The 26,338-nt window shown below is 39.9% G+C and overlaps 1 protein-coding gene across 4 annotated transcripts in view; it reads right to left on the minus strand.

The window, feature by feature from the left end:
* The window catches only part of st6gal2a (ST6 beta-galactosamide alpha-2,6-sialyltranferase 2a), a 45,942-nt gene that overhangs the window by 9,821 nt on the left and 9,783 nt on the right, over nucleotides 1–26,338 (minus strand). For 2 of the 4 annotated variants that reach the window (XM_020090038.2, XM_069532859.1), the window contains exons 2-6: nucleotides 18,805–18,861; nucleotides 17,613–18,705; nucleotides 8,507–8,604; nucleotides 8,191–8,292; nucleotides 3,235–3,409 (exon numbers count right to left, since the gene is read on the minus strand). In XM_020090038.2, coding sequence (XP_019945597.2) covers nucleotides 3,235–3,409; nucleotides 8,191–8,292; nucleotides 8,507–8,604; nucleotides 17,613–18,615 — 1,378 coding nt within the window. In that variant the 5' untranslated portion in view covers nucleotides 18,616–18,705; nucleotides 18,805–18,861. Of the gene's footprint in view, nucleotides 1–3,234; nucleotides 3,410–8,190; nucleotides 8,293–8,506; nucleotides 8,605–17,612; nucleotides 18,706–18,804; nucleotides 18,862–21,446; nucleotides 21,591–26,338 lie in introns of those variants that run through there. The other 2 variants (XM_020090039.2, XM_069532858.1) reach the window with 2 other exon arrangements.

A 26,338-nucleotide genomic window follows, 5' to 3' on the forward strand; every position in this document is an offset into this window, starting at 1 on the left:
AAAAAACTCATCTAAAAACGACACTTCAACGCTGCCTACAATTTGAACACTCAAATCAGTGACTGCTGTTTGTCCAATTGATAGCATTGCCCGCTCACTCTGTCATAGTGTCTCTGATAAAAGTTTTTATTAACTCTGCCAAGGACGTTATATTTTCACGTGTGTTTGTCTGAACAAACTGTAGAAACTACCATGGAACCTGTGTGTGGTATGAGTCAGTAAAGAACCCATTTAATTTTGGTGTGGATCCGGATCAGGGGCAGATCCAGGTTGTTTGTTTTTTTTTTTTAAATAGGGCATTTTGAGAACATTTTCATTGATTTTTTTTCGAGAATAATGCACGAATGTTGGACTGATATCTATGAGTGTGTGCAATTTAGTGCAGATCCTAATAAAAAGATCTAGTGGAGTTAAATGTGGTTTCATGTGGGGGCTGTTGGGACTGCGCAATATATGTATCGCAAAAGTAGATAATAAATCAAAAGATATCACTGACGGACAGACAGGGCTGTGTGCCTTCTCCCTCGGACTGTGGAGTTGTCCGTTGCCCCTGCATCCGTAGCCAGGGGAAATTTTTGTAAGTTAAACTAATTCTTGGAATGGAAATAATGTTACTCACTGTATGGTTTCTATGTTAGCAGCGAGTCCAAAGCAGAAGACTGTACACTGTATAATTAATTATGTTTATTTATCGCCATATCGCCATCGCATTTAACAACGTTATCGCATATCGCATGTTTTCCTAATACGATGCTGTGAATCTATTCTGGGTTTTGTTTTTAATCATTACTCTAAGAAATTAGAACATATCAGTACATTCAAGTGCACATGTACATACATGTAACATAACAGGAATTAAAATATGACCAAACATCCAGAAGAAAAGGAATGTGTTTTGGTTGAAAAAGCCTGAATTGTGATTTAATTTCTGTTGTGGAAAGAAGAAAAAACCCTGCATGACATCAGTGCTGTGCCGCCCCACGCTCGCGCTGTAATGACTGCATTTCGCCAGCAAAGAAGGAGACAAAGAAATTGCACCATTTAACATGTTGCCATGTCAACCTGACAGACGCAGTAATTGACGACCTGTGCTTCCACATTCATTTCCTGTGGAAAACAGGTCTTGGTTCTTGTTCATACACTGTAAATAATGTGAGATTTGGTTTTACTAAATTAAATTAGGTCAAGTGGTTGCACAAAATAAATGTATCCAAATCAAGATATAGATATGTTGATTGTACTTTTTTCAGTAACTTATAAAATGAATTTAAAAACACATATAGGATTGAAACATTTAACATTTACAAGAGATGTCTGATTCCATTTTCTTCAAGTGTATGGAGGCTGGATGCACAACGCTGCTTTGAAACAAGGCTTTTTTCACTTGAATGAATATAAGAATTGGCGTTTGGAAGACATCAAAGGCCTTTTAGTGAGCCAAGCCTTTATGACACAACAGTGATTAAGCATTCAGATGAAACATCCTCTCATTTTTGAGAGGATTTACAATCACACAAGAAGAGAAGCTGTCGAGTGATGAACACATCTAATAACAGCAGAAAGCAGGTTCCCTAATTAGCTTGACCCCTCATACAGCAGGGTCAAAATTAATTTACACATACATTGTGTAATCAGTAGTATGTAAGCAGTGAAGCCTTACCTATCAATGGGATTCTACTTCTATTCTAAAGCCCTTATGCTTTTCATTCATACATTCTAATCAATAACATGTTTATGCCTGTGTAGCAGAGAGTTGTCATCCACGTTGGACTTTTCACATGGACAAAAAAACTACAGGCACTGCACTGGTCAGCTAAAATGAAAGTACCTTTCGTAATTTGTTACATATCCTCAATTGTCTCGTCTTTTTGTAAACATATTGCTAAAAGCAAGCGGCTCCATTAATGCTCAGCAGCAGCAGAGGGAGGAGGAGGATGGAAAAGACGGCCGATAGAGACTGATGTCTGTGTTTCAGGAATCTGATTTAATTTGACATTTCAATGTTTCCAGAGGGATTATATATGAGTTCATGTGCTGCAGAGACTTTGCTGCTGATTTTATTTTTTCTGACTTTAATTCTTACAACAAACATTATTAAAAAAAAAAAAAGAAGTATAAGTAAGAACCAGTAAGCTCATCATTAAAGAACTTGATATGGCTATTAATAAAATAAGATACACCCTGACCCTCTTCACTGCGTTGCCACTCAACATAACATCTCCAGAGCCTGAGGAGAAAACCTGAATATTTGAGGTATACCAGATGGATGAATGGACCATGTAGTGACATCGTTTGACCAATCAGATAAACCCCCCGCTCACTGTCAGCTTCCCTCAGATGAATAGGTGTCAATGTGGTGGTGACTGTGATGGCTGAGGAGCACATATGAAATGTATATGCTCACTTCAATATCTGCTTATTTATTGCAAGTCATATCGTCATCTCAATCATGAACTATGTTATTGCACAGTGCAGGTTTTTCTCATATCGTGCAGGTCTAGCACAAATGAACCGAGCATCAGAGACCATTAGATTGTACAGCAGGGATCTCAGATTTATAGCTGATAGCGGTTTATGGCTAATTATACTGCAATGTTGCTACAGCTTATAACTTTATAACAAAAACACCTAAAAAGAAAAGGTTTATACCTGAGACCATCTATTAAAGGTATAGACAAAATACACTGTTATACACTGCTTTTATTTTTATGCAAACGCAAATTTCCGAGTCAGAGCTTCTCCTTCCAGCCCCCCAAATAAAGTCTGAATGAGCATCAGGCCATAAAACCTCAACCTGTGGATAAATTATGATAATAACTGTCCAATTGTTGGAGGAAAGACTGCTGCCATTATTGGATGCTTTATGTTATTTGGCTGTGTCAGGGGGGAAAAGATATTGAAATGTCTGAAAATCAAAGTCTATATTGACATGCTGGAGAGTTTCTAAGACTGGTCCTATTTTCACCACCCCCTGCATGGACGTGCTGCTTTGGAGTTCATTGCAAATCCATGCTGCATGCTGATAATGTCACTCTGCATACTGAAGATAAAAATTTCATCATGTCTTAGCATATGCCTACGTGTGTGTGTGTGTGTGTGTTTGTGTGTACAGATATATCTCCTCCTGGAGCAGGCAAGGAAAGGATAAGACTCCAGAGGCAGGCTGGATAACAGATGCACACAGCATGCATACAGACTGTATATTTATTTATGCATGTACATGTGGGTACTGACCTATGAAGCCAGATGAGGGAGGATTGGGCTGGATGTTCTCCTGAGTGTTGCCCTGAATCACATCCCAGAGTTGCCACACGTAGCTGGGGTGAAGGATGTAGAAAGCCTGGCCAGGATGGAGCTTACGGTGCTCCACGTATGGACCGAACAGATTGTAATCTGGACTGGCGTACCACTGACGAGAAGGAGACAGGAGGTGGAGGAAGAATGTAAACATTTCAGTTTAGATGACAGGGAAGTTCTTGTTATTTCAATCTTCATTTAACTCTGTTCCAGTTTAAAATTGTGGGGTGAAATAAAAACACAGCTCTGGTGTCAGTGGAAGAAGTTGGTCCCCTTTAACTCAAAACAGTATTTTACTCACTGAAACTTGATTTGAAGGTTTGACCATCACTGTGCAGAATGGTGAACGGAGCTGTGCAAACAACACAGGCTCTTTTTGCCCCTGATCATTGGTTTGTTTGTAAATCAGCAGGATTTTGCAAAGACTACTTAATATATTTCTGTGACACTTGAAAGTTTGGGACACGAGACAAGAAATAACTTTTAGTGTGCATCTGAATCCAGGAAATTCTTGTGAGTCTGTGAAATTAGTTGCTGATTCAAATAAAGATTCCAAATAAAAATCTGAATCTACAAACTTAAGATGTGGTTTCATAAGGGGGTACGTTTTTTTCAACCGATGTATGCTAACAAATAAGGTTAAAAAAACAATTACCACCAACTGATCTCTACATCACGGAGTCTGTTTATATAAAGACACAGAGGACACTGAGACATCCCGAGTCCACAGAGGGACCGAGGCAACTGGCCAAGGTGCTGAAAACAAACCAAACAAGTACCTTGAAAAAAATCTGTGTAACACTAAAAATGAGATACCAAAGCAGCTGTGGCTCAAAGCGTGTCAGTAGGTAGTAACCCCCACATTGCCCCCGACAGCTGAACCAGTGGTGTATGACTGATGTATGTTAGAGAAAGTGCTGAATGGGTGGATGGAAAAACTGTAGACTTGGGGAAAAAAAGCTTAATACACAATATATATGTTCATTTATGGTCGCTGCGTAAACTAGCCAATCAAACTGATTGCAGAGTGGAAAGGTTTTGTGAAAACACACTGTGAGAAGCTCAGTGAACACGACAAAAAGAAAAATATCAAAACCTGGACAGAATTGGAAAACTGAGTGAAGTCATAAGAGAATAATCAGTCCTGTTTATCTATTCATCTGATTTAGAAAAACATTTTATGAATCTTTCTAATAAACCACAGATTTTTTCTCAGACCTGAAGGAGAAAGTTAGCTCTCTCTAAAACAAAGCTGGATTCAGAATGACAGTCAATATATTTCTGAACATATCCACATATGTTTTATGTGTCAGCAACTGATCCTTTTCAGAAAAATCAAGGATTTAAAACTAATAATAGAGACGGACAATATTGCTCCAGTGTGTACAACTCCAGGAAAGGCAGTTTCATAACTCCTCTTTAAAGAGAACAATAGTTGGAACATTTCTTTGTGCTGAGTGGTCGAACAGTCGCTGTGGCTCATCTCTACATTTCATTCTTATTCATGTATTCATTCACAGTTAAGTCGTAGCCTGATGTTTTATTCACCTCTGTTTTTTGTCCTTACTCTTCGGAGATGAATGATGAATGATGTATTCACTAGCGTGAATAGAACAAAGCACAACTAAAACACAGTTCATGTAACATACCAAAATAGCCAATAATATACAACTAACAACACAACATTGTTTACTCTGTCTGCAGGGATTCTGTTGATCATGTTCTACAAACATCAACGCAGAGCTCAGATATTTGTGTTGTAATGTAAGCGTCTGAGCTGCAGGTGAACAGAGATGACATTAGATCCTTCTTTGGCCTTGTCTACATCACTGCAGATATTTTGTGCCTCATTCAAACTGCCTTTTTAATTTTTTTACAAATTATGTCCATAGAGAAGAGAACACAGAAATCAGTTTTAAAACATTCAGTGACGCGAAGTTAAGACGAGAAACGCAAAGGAAAACTTCTGTTTTGCAAAAATATCTGCATTAGTGTGAAACAAGGTCTAAGCGGCTGGAACCCCTAAACCAGAGGTTCCAAAACTTTTCAGCACATGACCCCAAAGTAACTGTGCCAGTAATTAATAAGTGTGGTGCTGGAAACTGACCTGCTGTAGGTGATGCTGTCACATTGTTTAAAATTGTATTAAATTGTACTTGTTTTCTGGAAATCATCTCGCGACCTGAAATGTTGGAGCTACTGCTCTAAACTATGTGCAGAATAATGTGATTTATGGGACACATCCATTACCGTGAATTACCGTAGAGGTCATTACAGAAGCGTACCATCTGGTAAAGGCGTAGAAAGCTTGTTGGTTAGGCTACGTCGTTGCCCTCGATGCTTTCAGATGTGAACACAGAAGCTGCCCCTCCTCCCTGATGGAGGCAGTTATCAGTGTAATCTCAAAATAGCCGTAAAACCCAACAGATTGTAACTGATACAGGCTTTTCTCACTACGATGAAAACTGTGTTGTCAAAGCCTCTTCCCAACAGACTTAATAAAATAATCACCAGACTGATCCACTCTGATAAGGTCAGCTTTTTCCCACCAGATCCAAGAGAAATTGTTTTATTATCCTGCCTGAGCATCTTTGTGTTTGAGGTCTCAGTTTGGTTGGACAAAAAGAAGCAGCCTGGAGTTGTCCCAACTGTCTCACAAAATGAATATATGCTGTGAACATCAGTGTTGTACACAGAATACCTCTGTCTATGCCTCACGACACTCAGCACCTCTGTTCTACAAAGGGCCTTCTGTTTGCTTCCCTTTCATTCTGCCATGTAGAAAGTCTGCTAATATACAAAGGTCAAGGAGCTTTTCATGTTTTCCTCAACAGTCTTTATTGAATTCCTGTCGTTTGTCCATAAAGCAGAGACATCACCAATCAAAGTGCAACATACCGGTCTGCTGGCTTATATTTGTATAGCAGAACAGATGCTATTGTTTCCATGGCTACAGGGACGTTTACAGCTAATCATCAGCTAAAAATCAGTAAATTACCCAATTACCTTTTGGGAAGAATTTGTTTTTACTGCTTGAGAAAAAAACAACTTGATTATATATAGCCTTCTGTCCATGTGTTCATTTTGTACGAATTTGGGAACATCTTCTGAAAGGTTACAGATACGGATGAAACAGAGCAGTGCCACCAGAAGTCATAGGAGGCAGTGTAGCAACAGCTGAAGAGAGACGACCATAGCACAGTAGAAATTCAATGGTGATAAGAAAACTACAGACATCTTTGTGATTTTGTTAAGAGGGTCATTATCATAACCTCCCCCGCCATGTTCTTTGTTGTCAGAAACTCTCCTCTCTGCGCTGCCCTCTAGTGGATGTATTCCTTAACAACTGCAACTTAAAGGTCCAGTGTGTAAGATTTAGGAAAGAGTTCTATTGGCAGAAACTGAATATAAACTAATCCTTGTATTTAAATACTTTAAATTAACATCAGGAGTGGGTCCTCTCGAAGGAGGCAGCCATGTTTTTTTACAATTGCCCATACTGGACAAACTAAACATCTTTTGAGTTATTCTGACAACTGAAGGCTACCACAGGTTATCTCTCATGTTTGGAAGGGGAGGGTGAGGTGAGGGGTGTTCAGCTGCAACACAAACCTTCACAGCTAGATGTCACTAAATTCTACACACTGAGCATTTAACACGTCTGTAACAATGAAGAACACTTTAGAGGCACGTGGGCTGTGACGGTCACATCGTTCAAAACTGATGTAATCTTTTTCATAAGCAGCATAAATCAGAATTAATCCTGTCGCTGACCAACCAACATGTTTCAACATACATGATCCTGCACAATGAATCAAACCCTAAGTGATGTAACTAGTGTGTTGTGTGTTGATGAAAATGAAGGTTAGTTATAATGGTACCAATCCCATCCTGAAAAGTATCTTTCTCATACATTAACACCATTTTCACTCAAATATATCACCTCAACAGTGGAGATGGAGGAGATGCTTAAACCACTGTCCCCACTTTACTGGTACTTCATAAAGTGTTGTATCATGCCATGGAGGCTTTGTTACTTTAGGTTCCCTCTCATTAATTACCTCCACTGTTGTGACCCCCACAGTCTAATTTGTCCCACTACAGTTTCCCAATAAACCAGCAATACTCCAATTAGCCTTTTTGTTGTACTTTAGTTAATTGTTAATGTGGCATGCAAGGGCTTCACCTCTTAAAAAACTCTGTATTGTGCGATGATGCTAGAAATTGTTAAATAATGAGATAACAAGCTTAAGGCATCTGCTCCTCCAGAGAACACAAAGTTGCAGCCTAGCTGATTTGAAGGGATAATTCAGAAAATTTAAATCGGAAAAAAGAAAGTTATTAAGAATGGAGCCTTTTGTCGGTTTTAATATTCCAATAAATTATCCAGATGATTCGAATCGTTAAGAGAGTAGGCCATCTGCAGCACGCTAATCAATTTGGATTGCAACCTGCAGTTTTCAATTTATTAACCCGATCGCTTTGGCTATTGTATGAGTCATGGATCATTGGTTGCGGCAGCAAATCATTCCCTGAATCACAATTGTAAGGAGAAAAAAAAGTGAACAAGAGAAAGTGAAAAACAAAAAGCGTATTTATATAAGGTCTATGGAGGAGACACGTGCAAACATGAGGCAGAGCCATTCTAAGGGCAGGTAGAAGTCGGGTGGAGAAAAAGATAGATAAGGGCAGGCAGTGAAAATGACAGAGAGGGGGCGGCTGGAGGTCCAGGGTCGACTATAGTATTGATATAGTACGTTTGTGTGGTTGGAATAACCACTGTGCTCCTGTGGTGGAGCGACAAAACAGTGGAAACACTTCACACATTAAAAATATATGTTATTAGAACATTTCCTATCCTCTCATCATGACCTTGTTTTCACAATATCCTACCTTGTGTAAGTTGACGGTGTAAGGTGCAGGGTCCCAGGCCACCAGAGTCACGTTCTTGTAGATGGAGCTTGTGTTGAATCGATGCTTCGGATTGGCCAGAATCTGTAAAGGCATATGTGACGTGAAAAATTCAACTGAAACAGAATCTCCTCACAACAAACTGTTCAACAATCTGGTAAGAGTCACGGAAAAAGGCTAGAACCAAAAGGTTTTCTCATCATTTACCATCAGATCCGTAACCAACCAGTGTTTCAGTGGCCCTGCACCCATTAAGGACAAATTTATATGCATCACACAAGGTTGGACTCCCACTCACCTGCGAGTTGATGATGCGAATGGTGGTTTTGTTCCCCACATCTCTCTCGTATCCGTCTGTAGGTGCGGCATTGAACCGTAACACTGCGTCATGAGTGTCTGAAAGGCAAAACACAGACCACAGCGCCTGAAGCAGGTATTGAATTGACCTTGGGTTTTACAGCATACAGGAAAATATGAATAGAACTGCCACGGTATTGTGCAATAAAATAAATGCAAAATACATTTGTCACTCTTAACATGTTTGATATTGAGGTTTGAGTCCTTGTGCTGTTGCGATAAATGCAGCCCAGTCAAACCTTTTATATGTAAATCAAATGTTCCGCAGCAGCCAGAGTTCTTGAGGATCCTGATGGAGGCGTCGCCGTCTTTTAAAGGTGCTGCTTAGTCTGATCATTTTCAAGGCAACATCATATTATAGGTGCACTGTGGCTCACTCTCAACTCTGCACACGGTTTGTTCACAAACAAGATTTTGTAGTGGTGTCTGAATGTTTAGTGAAGTTTATATAGTGCACTCATTGTTTCCCGAAATGCATCATGAAAAGCATAGCAGCTGCACAACCGAGCAATATATACCATCATGCATCGCGAGCTCGAGGACACTGCACGCAGATGTTTCCGTCATTTTCGGTAGTGACAGCTAAGACTGACTCACGATGTGTCGAGCGTTTGAATCTGCGTGGCCTCGTTCGTGCAGCTCTATCCCCTGATGGCCACTGCACAGACTGTGGCTCCAAATGCACAAGATGCAGTGTTTGAATGCGGAAATCAAATATTTACTTCAAATATTTTATTTCTTTAATGTCCAGTCAAAGTAACTGTATTTTCCGCCGACATGTTGTCAGTCTTGCTCTCATGTCCTTCACAGTTCGAACTCGTCAGCTTGACGGATGGTCGTAGTAGTAATTACGAACTTGTAATTTCTACCAGTCTGTTGGTCAATCCTTCAGTTCCATCGACCCTCTGTTCCTCATTGATCCGACACCAGAATGGATGATGCTCCAGGTGTCACTGACACCAGTCGGCTGTTAGAGGATCGTTTGACATTCACTACAACACTGTGGACTGACAACACTCAGGAAACATGCGCTCATGAGCTTGACATTGACTTTGCCCTCCTGGTTCCAGGGCAATGCAGTAAATATGTCTGCTCCCTGACGACCACACTAATGGATTTTCAAATTTTCTCAAAAGCAAAGCTTGTTTGTGAACATGCAGCTGAAATGTTCACAAATTGCACAATGGACATGTGTCGCCATTGAGGGACAAACAAAGGATTATCTTATTTTAGGATAATTTTGTATTTAAGACAAATAGAGTAATTTGTATGAGCAGGGATGAAGAAAACAGAAGCTTTTCCAGGACCAGGTATATTTTTCTTTTTCTGTTTTCTTATTAATTAAATTTTTTTCATTTGCTTTTTATTTTTTTTATATGTTTTATTGTATTCTCTTTTATTTCTTCTTTTTATTATACTTATATTTCTTCTGTATTTATGATCATTTATTTCTTTCATTCAACTATTTTCACAATCATTCAATTAAATTTTATAATTTCTAGTTTGCATATATTTTTGTTCGTCTGTTTTACACACGCATTTCCAATTGTTTATTATCAGCCTACAATTGCTTCACATAATTACACATTTTTATCTGATGGAGCACTGAGAGAAACACGCTTCATAAAATATCCTCACATGTATGTTTATCAATCAGCGGAGACTGCAGACATATTTTATATATACTGGTTTATCCATGTTATTAAATTATATTCTGAAAGTGGGGAATAGATAATTTGTGAGATTTCAGTTTCACTGCTGATGGAAACCCTGCATTTATTCATGTCGGTAAAATCTGCTAAAATTCTGCTTGGTTCACACCAGGCAATGACATCCAGCCTTACAGACGTATTCATGCCAATGAATATTTTTCTATAGTCAGTCATTGTAAGACTCTGCCTTTGAACCTCTAAAAATAAAGTGATGCTTCACTTAAGATTCCATTTTTCAGGTGGTGTACCGGCAAAAAGACTTTTTGTATTTTCTTTTATTCTGTCTCAGATGAGCCCTCCAGGTTTAATCTGCCAAAAGCTTCAACTGAAAGAGAAATGTTAAAAATACAACCTGAGTAAAAATAGTGAAAAGTGAGAACTTCATCACAACAGAATAAAATGATGTGACTCAAAGCTCTTAAACTGGTCTGCAGTAAGTGCAGTAATTGTTTCGAAAATGAAGTCTCAAAACATTTTTCATTACAGATAAAAATTTCACAACTTTTTCACTTTGAAAGAAAATGATTTGTTTTCTTGCATCTCGTGGCAATTTCCCCTGGGGATTTATTGAATTATCGGTCTGGCTGTAGCTCAGGAGGGTAAAAGGGAATCATCACTGAAAAGAAGGTCGGAGGTTCGATCTCTAGTTTGCATTTCTAAATATCCCTTGACAAGACATTAAACTGTGAATTGCCTCTGGCTATGCTGACAGTGTATGAATGGTTAATGAGAGTAAAAGACCTGTAACACTGTATGAATGTGTGAAAGTTAAGGGATAAGACTGGGACATCTCTATTTAAATACAGTCCACTTACTATTACATTTACAAGTTTATCTGAACAATCCACTAAAATCAAACTGCAGAAAATTTAAGAAGTTTAATAAAACCGTCATGTTCTGACATTTGCCGTTTCTGACATGACAGAACTCTCAAAGCTAATTTCAGAGATCTCCACTCAGGAGCTTGTTTCTCTTGTCTTTTGTATTTATGACGTGCACCGAGAGATGCAGAAATTCTGCTGACTTTGCATTTTTGACAGATCAGCGTGTTTTAAAAGCTGCAAGTTCTTAATATTAATGGCTTTCTCCAGCTGTGAGTGGCCCGTGTGAGGGAGCACGCATTATTCATTCTCTGAGAGGGAGATTTATTTATTTATCAGGGTCAATCACATTCAACCTGCATGAGCCCACTGCTGCTCTGCTGATGTTAGTGTACATATACACATTATAAATACATTTCACAGTTCTCGTGACTGAGATGCAGAATGTTTCAACACTCTGGGGCTTGTTAATGACGTGAAATATCAAATAAGGTCATGTTGATTGTTTGACCTCTCATACAGTTGATGTAGCTGCTAGGTTCGCTGGCAATACCTAAAAGTAGTGTAGCCTGCCTCCCTTTTACTACATCAACTGTGCCGACTGTATTTTTGGTTTGATCAATAATGGGCGTACACTGACATATTGATAAAGAACGCTGCAGATGATGTTACTGAAATCGCGATATCATATTAATTGCAAAATACAACATGAACATGTATTGCAAGGCTTTGTATAAATGTAGTGAAGTAGAAAGTACAGATATTTGTGTAGTGGATTAAAGTGAAAATCAACTGTAAATAAATTTGCTTGATTAAAGTACAGAAACATGGAAATGTAAAGTATTTAAGTAAATGTACTTTGACTTTTTATGTCCGTGTGAATGTGAATTTCCCGGTCAGACAAAAATAAACCTCAGTCGATGTCTGAGACTAAACGACGTGATGAATGTTCGGTCACGTTTCGTCCAAGTCAGAAGGATAGTTCAGAAATTTGAATCCTTTTGTTACTTGTTAATAAATTTGGTTTGACCTCACCTATAATATAATTCACAGCGCTGGTATCAATCATGACTCCAGTTATTACTGTATCATATCTCTACCCCGGCCTCCTTTCACTGGCTTCATGTCAAGTCATAAATTCACATGATGTCAGGTTATAAATTCCCATAATGCACTCACACTGAAAGTATTAAATGGCCTTGGTCCAATACCATCACTGACCCGTTAACCTGTTCTGTGCCGGAGAGACACCAACAATCTCTTGTTGAAACATTTTCTATGTTTTCTGGTTTTATAATTTTATCTTTTCCACTACTTTTTTTTAATTTTCTCATATTTAATTTACTTTGTTTCATTAACCTTGAAAACTGCTATATGAACAAACTATCATCACTGAGAAATCAAGTCAATTAAAAATAATAAATTAATATAGTAACAGAACTGCACAACAATGTTGATAAAGGAGTAATTATTATGAGGCAACTAATTAAAACCTGCAGGTTTCATCCTCTCAGATGTTGGATTTCTAAAGACATTACATCATAAAAGGAAAATCTCTTTAGGTTATAGTTTGAACGAAGAAAAACAATTTCAACTTGCTGCACTTTTCAGTTTTTCACATCTTACAAATTAAAACAAGTCAAAACGTATTGATTGTTAGATGTCGTAGTAGAAGTTCAGGCACAAAGTTCTGTCTGTAGACAACCATTTCAGACTGAAGGTGAACAATAGGATGCCACAGTGACAAACTGATACAAAATTACCAAAAATATATATAAAAATAATTTTAAATCTGGTTATTGTTTATTGAAACCCTGAGTTGACTTTTTATTGATGATAGTTTTGGTCAAATTATTTTAATTTCATTATGAAACCAGAGAAAATTTGTGCATTCAAATTGAACTTATTAATTTCTGTGTCCCAGGTCACGTCCTTTTTTTAATATGTCCACAGGAGGGCACTAAGTCAACAGACACAAAATGGTTACATTCGTTCTGCTATTGGCCATAATGAGCCAACGTTTACAGAAAACACGAACAAAGACAAGAGTCGGTGGCTTCACACACAGAGACTGAGGGATTCTTACTCATCACAAATCAGGACTGTACATTCCCAGATATAACAATCAGCCCAAAGATCTACTATCCACTTCAGCATTAATACCATCTTTAACATTTGTTGCAGGACATTCAACAGAATTGTATATTTTCTCAGTTGCTTGTTGTACTGAAGCTGCTGATCAGTCTCTTCACCACATGATGGCAGCAACACATCACCACACATCCAGAAACTAAAACGCTCGTTCCGCACGGTGAACTCAGAGCTGCAGCTGCTGAGAAACCCTGTAATCTAAATGTCAGCCAACCTGCGACTGGCAGAGAAAAGAGGGGGTATGAATCTCTCACTGGCACATTGAGGTGAATTCGTGGCCTCTTCACAGCTGCATCACGTGGGTCTGGGTTGTGTTGGAGCGTGTGGGGAAGGACAGCGGCTTGTAGACGGATCAATGCACTTTGATTTCCTGTTCAAGCCGAGACTGAGAATTAATGTGACAAAGTCGAGCTCTGAGGCGACGTAATGATTAAATCCACTTTGTTGCATTTGTCTCATTCATCAAGTCGCAAGTCTCTGAAGTGTCCTCAAGAAAAGTCTTTGTTAAGGACTGAACAACACGAGGACACTGACCCAACACCCTGCTTCTGTTTGACCTCTAGACAAATGTGACGGCCCCCAGAGAGGAGAGGGTCACAAGTAATATTTCAGTGTTCTCATTTTGAGTCTGAAGCCACTTTATAGTCTAATGCAGACATTCACTTTCTGTGTTTACGAGCATGCTGGTCTTATATGACTGGACAGAAACCAAAAACAAAGATGGAGGAGGATGATACACCAGCACAGTTTTAATACAAGGTCTGGTTATGTTACATCTGCGTTTGTTTGTTTGTTTGTTTGTCAGCAGGATTTCTTATAAACTACTGAACTGATTCTATGCATTCAATTTTGGCATCAGGGGGCAGATCCAGGTTTTTTTTTCTATCTACTATTGTGAGAGTGCAGTTTTTTCCACATTTTCATTGATTTCTCATAAATGATTTTTGGATCTTGATGAAAAAAACGTGGTTTCATAAGGGGACTGTTTGGGTTCTTTCTGTGATTCTCAGTCAAATGTTCTTCTTACTCCAGTGTTAAAAACACAAATAGCCAAATGTTTAATTTAATAAGTCAAACAACAAACTCTCCTGGTGGGAATTCATGTGACGTTGCAGCAAACACACAAAAGTAGAACATTTCTTGCAGCGAGTGAACGGATCAGTGTGTTTTCATTGACACAGAACCAGATGTTCATTCCACTGCAGGTGTGGAAGTTAAGAGTTACCGTTACTCTTCTTACCATGACAAAGTTTGGTTTCTTTTGTACTTTCTGGAGTATTTTTGAAAGCAGGTAGTTTCACTCCTTAGTTTGAAAGTCCCATAATGAATGTATCATTAACCATTATAACGCACAACAAATAGAGAGAAACAACGCTGCTGATTCGATGTACAACGCGGCGGCTGAGTCCCAAATCAAACACACCCACCGTGTTATTTGAACAACAGGTACATGCTGGGTATGGCAAAAACCAAATACTCAATATAAAAAAGTACTAAATACAGAGGGAGAATTCTTCAGTTGGAAAATCTAGGTTCACTTCAACCGTAAGTGAAACGTGCACCAGCTTTCTGCTGTTTTTAATAACCCCTAAAGAATCTAGGAAACCGTCCATATTAGTTCTAATGTTTGTTCAGAGCAGCTGAATTCATAAGCAAGTGGAAGGCAGCTATATGTGATGTGAAGACGCCTGATCGCCTACCAGAGGGGTTTCTGCTTTCTTCTAGTGAGCCATCTGTCACCGAGTTCACACTCTCCCTGCTAACCAGAGAGCTGCCAAAGTCTCTAAACCAAGCGCACGCACACATTCGAACGCAGACATATAGCCCACTAGGCACACACACTCAACCCAGCTTACACTCTGCGTGACAAGTTAATCAGCAAACGCCATGAAAAAAAAGAAAAGCCAACACAGTGGAATACAAATCACTTCAGGTGCAGAGAGAAATGTGTTCAACTTCAAAATCCTCTGTGCTTGAATGTTTAAGATCAAGACTACATTTTTATATTTGGACCAAAATGAACTAGCTGATCCATATTTACAGGATTTCGATACGACTTGTATGAACTGCTTCCAGGAAACAGCTTCACGGTCACACTCTGATGTTCACCACTGACAAAAGCTTTCTCCTTCCTGCTTTTCAGCTCTTATATGTAAACAAACTAACAGCCAGTCTTAAAGATGCAGGTTTATAAAGATAGATGGATTTAAAAACTCACTTGAAGCCTGTGTGACAAAGTCGAGCATGTAGGGACTGAGGGACACAGATATTTCCCTCTGGATTTTAGCTGTGTGCAACCACTGCTGAGACCAAAACAAACCTGTTTATTATTTTATATATTTATCTAGATCTTTAACTGAATTCACATCCTTACGACTGAGTATTGGGGTAAAAAAAAAATTGAGATTTTAAGAAAAAATAATAATAAAACTATAGTATTTTTGAGTATTATAAAGTCATAATAAATGAGAATTAAAGTCATAATATTACAATAATAACATCGTAATTTAAAAAGGTCATAATATAATGGGAATAACATCATAATTTAACAAGGAAAATTATAAAATTACTAATTTTAACACAGGCAACAGGCTGATTTACTGAAATACTACGACTTTATTTTTGCAATGCAACAATTTTTTTCTAGTAAATTTCTGACATTCTTACAATATTAGGACTTTATTCACATTATATAACAACTTTATTCTCCCAAATGTATGACTTTATTCTTGTAATACAAGGACTTTATTCTTACATTTTGTTTCCTCTCTGTGGCCCTAACATTCCGTCTTACATCCCAGTGACAGTGTTCAACTGATTAACGTCCTCCAGGCTACGACTGTTTCACTTGAACTCTAGCGTCTGCTCATGTTGGTGTCACCGTCTATAGGGAGGACTGTAAATGTAACACTTGCGGTAATCTACCACCCCCACAGACCAGCTGGCTCTTTTTTTTTTTTTTTAAGAGTTCCCTGAATTTTTTATCCCCTTCAGAAAACACACTCTGCAATATTTCTGGTGTAAAAATCCATAGTTGGCCTGAGGACCGCGTCTTATCTGAGGAAACATTAGCTTTGCATATTTTGCTATCATCAGCAAACACTCAGCTCCTTGCTGCTTCCTGAATTTCATATCAACCCGCCATTCTACATCCCTGTGAAGTCCCCTGACCCCGGTGAGCTCACTCTCCACATGATGGCCTGGCTGATTTGAAAAGCAGGATGTTTGTACATTTCCATCTGCTCAACCTGGGCTCCTGCATATCAACACCGATCGCAACTATTTCCCCCGTTGAAAATTTTACTTAGAAATTAGATTATATTTAATAACCACTTTGACAGTTTTTCTTCCATGAAAAAAAGACTAATAATCAGTTTTAAATTCAATTAAGTGTAAACTTTACTCACACATTTATATTGAGACAACTATTCTGGTATTAACCCAATTGGGTTTGAGTGTAAACAGATAGCATGACATGTTGATGACATGTTGTTGACATGTTGTTGACATGTTGTTGACATGTTGTTGTTCATGTAAATATAGTCAATGTTTTATTGTCATTTTATCTCTGGCGTTGTTTGTTCCGTGTTAAGCACTTTGTAACATCGTTAAGTAAGGTGCTATATGAATAAAGTGTATTATTTCTATTGTTAAAGCTCTTGAGAGAAAATATTTTATGTGTAAAATCTTTGTTTTTCAGACACCAGCTTTCTACTTGCATTTCACTGATCTATGTGACAAGTGTACATGGATGATAGCTCATTATGTAACAGGCAAATTGAAATGTAATCTGCTAATTAATGCTCCTCTTTTAAATTCATAGACCACATGGTATTTTCAGCATTCAGGACATTCAGCAAAAAGTATATTTTAAAGTCGGTATAACGTGAGAGAACGTTTCCACCTCAAGGGGAAGAGTACTTTCTGTAGAAGGGCTTTTAATTTTTAATGAAGTCCAAGGTCTGTGTGCAGCCTTTCAACTTTTATCTTCTTTTAAAGTCTTCAGTCTTGCCTGTCATCACATCTCTTCATCTGTCGACTGTAGGGCCGTGTATTCTGGACGATGTTTAAGTCTCAATCAGGATACAAAATGTATTTCTTACTTTACTTTGAAGAATATAAAACATGTTCTACTTCAAACTCCCTTTTATCGATTTCACCAACGAGACCAGACTTCTCAATTGTTAAATGTTGCCAACACACAAGATGAATTTTGTACAGATAAATTTAAAGAAATGATGAAAGAAAGAGAAAATGATGAAATGTATGAATGAAATCAGAAATGCTCTTAGTGAACTGCTTTCTCTCCTCAGAGCTTTAAATGTCGCCCTTACTCAGACTCTTTAAAATGTCTAGTACTCACCGATCTCTTTGCCCAGTCCCGAGCGCAGGATGGCACCGGCCGACGTGACCACGGCGCAGGTCTTGAAGCTGCTCTTCTCCTGCTGCTTGTACAGTTGTTCCAGCGGCAGGGACGGCACAAGACGAGCCCAGCCGAGCGAGGAGAAGGGCTGCTCTGACCCGTCCACCGTCCTCAGCCGTGCCTGAGCTTTCATTTGACACAGCAGTTCCTTAGCACTCTGGACAGCCTTGCGATGGCCCTTGTAGGAAACATGGTGTTTGTTGGCGCTCACGTAGTCTTTCATGGCGCGCTGCAGCCGAGGACTCAGCATGCCGGCGGACACATGGCCACGCCACAGCCGCTGCACCACCGATGCCGATTTGGAGAAGTAATATTCCTCCAGATCAGAGGAGTCGCCACCGGCCCTCCTGCCTGCTCTCCCTCTAATTCTGTTTCCCGGTTCTTCATCTTCGTTCTCCCTCGCATTGTCCTCCTCTTCCTCCTCACCACCACGGTGACGTGTGGCTCTAATATGGTTCTGATACTCTTTGAGCTGAGATGTTCTCTCACGACTCACGACTGCAGGGTCTGAGTGAGAGCCCACATTCTCCGTACCAAAGGATGACCAGGCAGCCAGGCTCTGGGGGTCCAGGTAATCCTGGCGACTGGCTTCCTGGCTGCCATAGATGGCATAGGGAGCACTGTTGGGGCTGCGGCTCGCCTCCAGACTGGACTCTGGGGTCATGGAGCTGGCCGAAGGCTCTGGCTCGTCTCCAGGGTAAGTTGTAGTTAACGTCAAAGCCAGTTCAGGTCGGGAGCCTATAACAGCGTGCTGTTGATGGGAAGCCTGTATGGAGGCCAGGCGACGTGTGTCAGGGTGCTGGGAGAGTAAGGAGCCAGCAGAGGTCAGGGGCTCATCCACACGAGCATCCAGGAAGTAAGAGAGGAGGGCGAGGAAGAGGAGAACCCAGGCCAGCATTCCCACCAGCACTAGCCTCCGCCACTGCCTCATACTGGACTTCATTACCTCTCACTCACATACACACCTGTTCAGCTGGCCCACCACCAACAAAGCCCCACAGCCAGGGCTCAGCCCAGAAGTCAGCCGGAGGGCCTGGAACAACAAAAAAAGAAGAAGAGAAGCTCTGAATGCGACAGCTCAGGGGAGGAAGACAAAATATGGATCATTGCAGCAACGGTTTGAAAGACTCACCTGAACTGATGCTTTTATTTCTTCATGTCCATGTTCCCACAAGGATAAAACAGGACCCTGAGAAGAGGAGTTTTAGAAATTAGTCAGGTCAAGAGTGCAGACAGACGAATGAAGCTGTGTGAGCATGAAAACACACTTCCCACATAGACACATCACAGGAAAACCCATCTGCAGGGCAGAATTTAGCTGCATATATATACTGTATTACATTTTCATTTTTTGTACTTTGCATGAAGATAAGTGATAAATAAAAGTATTTGAAGTAATATTTTTGAAAATATCTATGCTTTACTTTTTTAGTGCCTATATTGTTTGCAAAGCACAGTATTATTATCTACTTATAAATAGAGGCATATGTGCCCCAGCTTGTTTTTCAATTTACTTAGTACATACAGTTCGTTGAGGAACGAAATTGCCAAAGTTAAAAATAAATTAAGAAGTAAACAATGGCTCAGTGGCGCGCAAACCTCCGCCACGGCCCAGCAGTCCCCTTGGATTCAATCAAACTGCAGTAAACAGTCATATACATCAGTTACCGTAATGTGCCTGATGTGTTTTCCCTGGGAAATATGCCCTATCCTCAAATGTTGAAGAAAGAGAAGATTCCTGGATCTGCCTCCTGATACTGGTCTGCACCAAAGTTAAAGTACTTGACTAAAGCCACATCCCTTTACCAAGTTTTGTGAAAAACCATTTGGTTGTTTTCGTGTAATCTTATAACAAACAATCCAACCAACCAACCAACCAACCAACAGACGGAGGTGAAAACATAACCTCCTTGGCACAGGTAATAAATGACTTAAAAAAACTTAAACAGATCTTTTTCTTTTTCAAACCATTTTAATTTTTTCATTTGTTTATATATGTTGAAGTATTTTTTTCTTAATTTTTTTCTAATTCTCTAATCTCCATACCAGTTCTACTTGGCAGTCACCACAAAAACAACACTGCTCCACTGAGTCGCACCGAGGAGCTCAATGGAGTTGCTTATTGCTGCTGTGGCACAATAATTAGGACAACATTTTAACACCATCAAATCATTATCACTCTGACTTGTTTTTTTCCTGCAGCTTTGATAATAATCCAGTGCACAACACGTCAGGTTCACTGACATCTTCCAGAGTGAAATACACAGCAATCAAGGTGAATAAATGAAGCATTAAATAGCCTCACATTAGAGGAATAAAACCCTCTCATCCACGTGTAATTATGAGTTTTAGTCTCTTAACATGAAAGATTTTCTCCTGAGAGTGGAGGTAGGAAGAAAATAAATCAATGCAGAGTGTTAAACCTCTTTCAGTCCTAATCACAGCTTCCTGTGTGTGTAGCTGCCGAGTCCTGCAGAGAGCAGCACAGGTGATCTCGTATGCCCTTCGCTGTCCCCCCTTCTCCATGTAAACTTAAAACGCCCAAGCCTCTCTCTCACCGGGGCCACACAGGAGGCCAAAGCTCATCCACTGACCCTGGTCAAGGAGGAGGAGAACAGCAGGGGGCAACTGGGCCAGAGGGAGCAGAGACACACACATCTGCACAAACACACATCTGATTACTTTGTGTAAACGTGCGGCATGTTCTGGCCTCAGGGCTGAGAGGTGGGTAGCAGTTTCGACATGTCTACCACACTGAGGTCAAATGTTACTTTGTGGAAAATATGCCATTTAACACCTGGAAATAACAACAGCAAGTCCGACACACACCCACACCCATACAAATCTATATAAAATATGTGTACACACATGCACCTGTGTTCTTTGTGGTTCCCTTTAAACTCATGAACAAAATCAAAGACAATGACCAGGAAAACACAATGTTATCAAAAAGCAAATGACATCTATATGCACCACAGTAGCCCACTGCAGCGTGTGTGTGTGTGTGTGTGTGTGTGTGTGTGTGTGTGTGTGCCCAGAGGCATGTTGTGTGTGTGTGTGTGTGTGTGTGTGTGCGCGCACTTAGCTTGCCTCACCTGGCAGCAATCAGGATGTGTGCTTCAGTAACTGCAACTGAACAACATAAATGTGTGGCACAGATGGAGAGGCGGGGGTGGAGGACAGACACAGGCTTGTGAGGTTCTACATGCACAATGAAAACGGTAAAAGAAAGGAAACATAGAAACGTCGCGCCTGCCAGACAGCGAAGGACGACCAAACGACTTAGTGGGCAGTAGACGGTGATGAACAAAAAGGAGCCCGACAGCATGAAAAGCACGGGCCTTTTTAAGAGCAAAAATGTGAGTGAATATGTGAAAATGAGAGAATGTTTACGTTCCATTATCTAAAAAAAAGAAGCAAATCTCATTATAAGCTGTTGCTGTAGGGAGCATTTGGCTTTTTTGCTGTAAAAATCCATCAATGAACTACACTGATCAATCAACATTTAATTCTGGTGACCGTAGAATAAAACATTTGTAGCATTCAGCTTCTGATTGCAATGATTGGTCTGTTTCTAATGGCAGCAGCTACATAACCCGCACCCCACAGCAAGATTAGTGAGGCAATATGAAAGTAATGATCTGAATCATAGTGATGCCAATTTAGTTTTAGTGAAGACTAGCATGTTTTTGTTCCTGCTGTGACGTCCTCAGTGAACTGACTGAACTTGACTCATCTCAAGTGATTTGGCAAGTACAGTAATTATTGACCTACCAGGCAAAGAGCTCAGTTCAGAGCTTGATCATCTTTGACAGTTAATACACCAGGAACCAGATTTTGGCTCGTTCTCTGGTCCACTTACATTCCAGCAAAATTGAATCGGTGTGTTTCCGCCTGTCCTCGTTCTGCTTCTGCAGTGAGCTGAGCGTGGGGGCGTGACCCACAGTTCCTGCTCCTCCCCACCAATCACCCCACACACCTGATCCTCATCACGACCTCTGGTTGCCGATCCTCATCATGTTGTGCCGCGGTCAAAGCTCGTACGTCTTCTGTCGTTCGGAGCGTTCATGTTTTTGTTCGTATTTTGTGGCTCCCTCAGCCACACTGTTCTCCAGACTGACCACGTTTATACGGACACTAATAATCCATATCAACCCAATTAAAACAGTCACAATGAGACATTGCACTGTTTATATGTAGGAAATGGGAAATGAGGTACATATGGAGCGGTGGTGCAGGAGGTGCATGTGTGAACGCAAATGTCCGAGTGAGTCTGTGATGAGGCAGGAGAATCCGATGTGTGAACACAGCAGGAGATCCCCACGGCGTTGATGACCCTTCTAACACACAAGAGATGCAAACATGAAGAAAACAACTTTTGTTCTCATTCTACATTTCGATTTAGTTTACCTGTGCCAATATAAGGTGGGTGGACAATGTTAGAAATACCTCACAGTGTAACGTACGAGGGAGTACTAGCGATACTTAGGGGAAATGTTCTGAGATTTCGAGAACAAGAATAAGGTAATGAATAAAGCAGCCTGTCGTTTGCGGTCAATATTTAATCATTAACTTAATTCATCTTATCTATAGAGATGAACATATTCCAAGTGCAGATTAAGTTAATATTACTTTCTTGAAACAAAAGGAACATGATGAATATGACACCGGATGTCAGCCATCTACTGCAAAAACAACCACAATAGAACCAGAAAAAGAGGAAACTACAGAGAGTATATTAATAGATATTTTCTCTTTTGATAAACCACATTCCTTGAGACCCAGCATGCCCTGCTGCTGTAAGATTCTCATTGTGTCTACAGTACAGGCATTGCCGGAGGTGACTGTACTGATCTCTCCCTATTTCACTGCCAGGTAAATGCTGCCAGCCGTCAATAGAGAACAGCTGCACAGCACCCCTTTGAAAATGGTTTAGTCCACTTTACCACTTAGTGCTGAGGAACCAGGGTCGAAGGGATCTTGAAAAATATTCTCAATTAAGCGAACAGAGGAGTCTGTAGGAAAAAAGATTCTTGATTGTGGTGTTGGAAAGTGAGATCACAAGAATTTTGCAGAACTAAAATGTAGAGGTTAGCTCACTGGAACATGTTCTCCATGCGTCCCTCTTTTTAAGCAGAAAATAGACGTCAATTACAATAAGTGGGTAGAGTCTGATTATGTTAATAGAGATTAAAGGGAACCTTTTATGCCGATTTCCAGCTCTATATTTTCATTCTGGGGCTCCACTTGAGTCACTCTGCATGATTTACAGCCCTTATTTATCTCAAACTGCCTGTTTAAACAGCCTGGCAGTTGAGCCTCATCCTGAAGACCTCCTAAAAACCCATGTTCTTCGGTCTGAACATAATGATGTTACAGTAGCAGCCAAATTAACCAAATAAAGATGCACGCCTGTCTACAAACCCATCAACAACGAGTATATGTAGACTCAGACCATGTGGGTGATGATGACTAGATGTTTATGTCATAATTGCAATGTGAAAATCAAAACTAATCAAATGTAAGCCATCTAACAAACACATGAACACTGGGTCGGACTTTCAGGTGTGAAAACGATTGCATTGTAAACACGCCTGGTCAACATATATAGGAAACACAGATGCCTTTACTTATATCTGTGATAAGCCAATGTTGGCTGATAGAAATCGGCCAGGCAATACATCAGTCAGGCTCTATTTTAGATCACTGAATTCATTTGTGAACTTCCAGGCCAAGTCTCCCAGGATCATGAGAGGAGAACATGGTATAATTTCACATGCAGCACAAGCTCCATGTATAAGGAGAGTTTCCATGAGGTCTAACATGAGGGGTCACAATTAGAAACAGGATGTGGTTTGAAACAGAGGTGGGAGCTGCGTTGGTGTTTGTATTTTCACAACTGGGGCCCAGAGTTATTTATGAGCTTTAGCTTGGGCTAAGTGCTTTTTATGGGTTAACACCACTGTTGTGCCTGTTAACCTCCAAAGTTAACATTGTTGGAATTGGGAATGGCTGCATCTAAAGATTAATGAAAATCTGCTCACACATACTGACTCACAAACACAGAAGTAACACACAATCCCCAAATATAGGCCTAACTTTATCTGAAAGGTTTTATTTGAGCAGCCTTGAGAAAACAACTGCAGTATAATTTCTTTCCATATTTAAGAGGAACTTCATTAATTCATGTAGATTTTAATAATGGATAATATAAATAATGAGCTCAGTTTGCTCCGTTATAGAACTGTATGTGGCTCCTCAACTGGAATTTCTGACTTTGGGAAAAACGAAAACCTCAAAAGATGAAGATTGTTCATGAATTGTAACAATTAACGGTCCAGCGTATTTTTCTTGGTCCAATCTGTCGTTTTCACCTCGTCCAATAAAAATCACTACGGGTGAAGTTCACGCTCCACTAATGGAATGGTTTGAATAAATGGTCGTTCACACACGGAGGCTTTGTACCGGTTCTTTGCACTGAAGAGATCGTAAATTAATGTCAAGGTGTAAACTTGTGAGGCAACTGGGCAGCAATTAATCTCACAATGTTAACTGTCAGGTCTTGGACACAGTTTGCACAGATAGAAATAATCTTAGACGTTATTTTCAGACTCTAAAAATTGCCTGTCATATGTATAGATTTCTGATGTTTCCAGTCACAAAACTGTGCTTAATGCAGAGGTTGATACTGATCCATTTCTGTAACAGTGGTATGAACCTCCTAAACACAGCAAATACAAGTTATAATATTTCACTGTGCAACACGTACCACCTGTACATTCTCATATATCACATCTAGAGATAGAAGCTTGTGTGGTTACATGAGACAAGAGCAAGGACGCTGCATCACAATCACCACCTGAAGTCCTGAGTTGAAGAGACAAATCTGAGCTAATACAAAAAGGCATATGTGCAGACTGTTCATTTAATGAAGCCCCTGCAGCAAGTCCACTCTGCAGCAGCCCCCAGAGGAAATGAGGTTATTACCGACTTCACCATGTGTAATTATACAGCAAGGATTCGCTGCACTTCATCACACCTTGAAACTCCACAGTGCAGCTGTTAAGTATAAAGCCAGTAGACTGAATGCACATAAGCTCATATAAAGCAGAGTCTTGCTGTGAAAAACAATCAAGTAGAATGTTTTGTCATTGCTGCTAATTTTGTAGCATCATAATCTCAAAGATGGACATGACAAGATGCTAAATGACATTATGTGATTTGAAGACAAGGCGGGACAGTATTTAGGTTTTTAGGTGTGATGATTCATTTTCAGAGGAGACATAGGATGAGACAAAACCTTTCATGTCGTAGTTTCAGATGTCACATAACCACTTTCTTCCAAGCTAGCTTATATCATGCATATGAGGCATTTATGAAACATGTGTAAATCGTAGCAATGGCACTGCATGAGCCGTTGCATGCACATGTGTAATTATACAGCGAAGTGTCTGCGCTTTCCAGAGGGTTCACTGCACTTCATCACATCTTGAGACTCCACAGTGCAGCTGTTAAGAAAACTGAACGATTAGAAGCCTGAGCTCATATCAAGCAGAGTCTTGCTGTGAAAAATCAAGAAAAACTGTTTTATCCAGTGTTCTGTGCTTAACATCTGTCATTGCTAATAATAACTCATAACTTTGTACAAGAGTATTAGGTTTTGACGTGAGGACGGAGCTGATGAAACGGCTGGGCATTGTAACATTATACATATATATATATCTATATAATTTCAAACAAAATATAGGATGAGACAATAACATCTACATCATTAGAGTTTGATGTTATGTTGCATAACCCCTTTCTGCCAAGCTAGTGTCTATCAATAGCCTGCGGCGGTGTTTAGGGGAAGTCTGTAAATTCTACAGAAAATAATCTGGGTTACACTGTCCCCCTCAAAATTGCACAAGTCTCTGCATGCACAGCAGTAACATGCCCCAACACACTACTCTTTCACTTTTATTCAATTCCATTATTATGCAACCGTATGTTAAATTTAAAATAAATAACATTTTGTAACAAATTTATTTAAACAGAAAAACTGAAATGTGACTTTGACATATGCATTCAGACCCTTTGCTGTTGCACTTTAAGAGGTTTGGCTCAGGTGCCGTCCAGTTCTGATGATGATTGAGATGTTTCTACACAATGACAGAAGTCCACCTGTAGTAAAGTCAATTGGCTGATTGAAAGGAACAGCAATACAGTAAATGTATTTATATACACAACTGACGAAGCATATCAGAGCCAAAACCAAGACATCAATGAGGTGTGTGAGGACTGTGTCGAGACAGATCTGCAAAAAAGGTTCTGCTGCATTGAAGGAGCCACAGTTTCCTACAAAATTGTTAATGAAATAAGTGTGGAACAGGACTTGTTTCTAGATCTGACCACACAGCTAAATATTGAGGGGCTTTGGTAAGAGAGGTGACCAAGAACCCAGAGGTCGCTCTGTCTGAGCTCCAGACATCAAATGGGAAAATGGAAAAAGACTTTATTTCCTGCCATAATCCTGCCTCTGCTCCACCATGATGACATAATGAAAGACTTCCTATTCCCTTCACTTCCAATGCTCACCTTCTCTACTTCCCCCACATCTGCCTTATTCTCTGACCTACATTCTGCTGTGCTACTACGCATGTACAAGTGTCTCTGCACGTTCGTCC

The sequence above is a fragment of the Paralichthys olivaceus genome, chromosome 10 (genome assembly GCF_024713975.1).
Source record: "Paralichthys olivaceus isolate ysfri-2021 chromosome 10, ASM2471397v2, whole genome shotgun sequence".
In the NCBI taxonomy this organism is placed as follows: Eukaryota; Metazoa; Chordata; class Actinopteri; order Pleuronectiformes; family Paralichthyidae; genus Paralichthys; species Paralichthys olivaceus.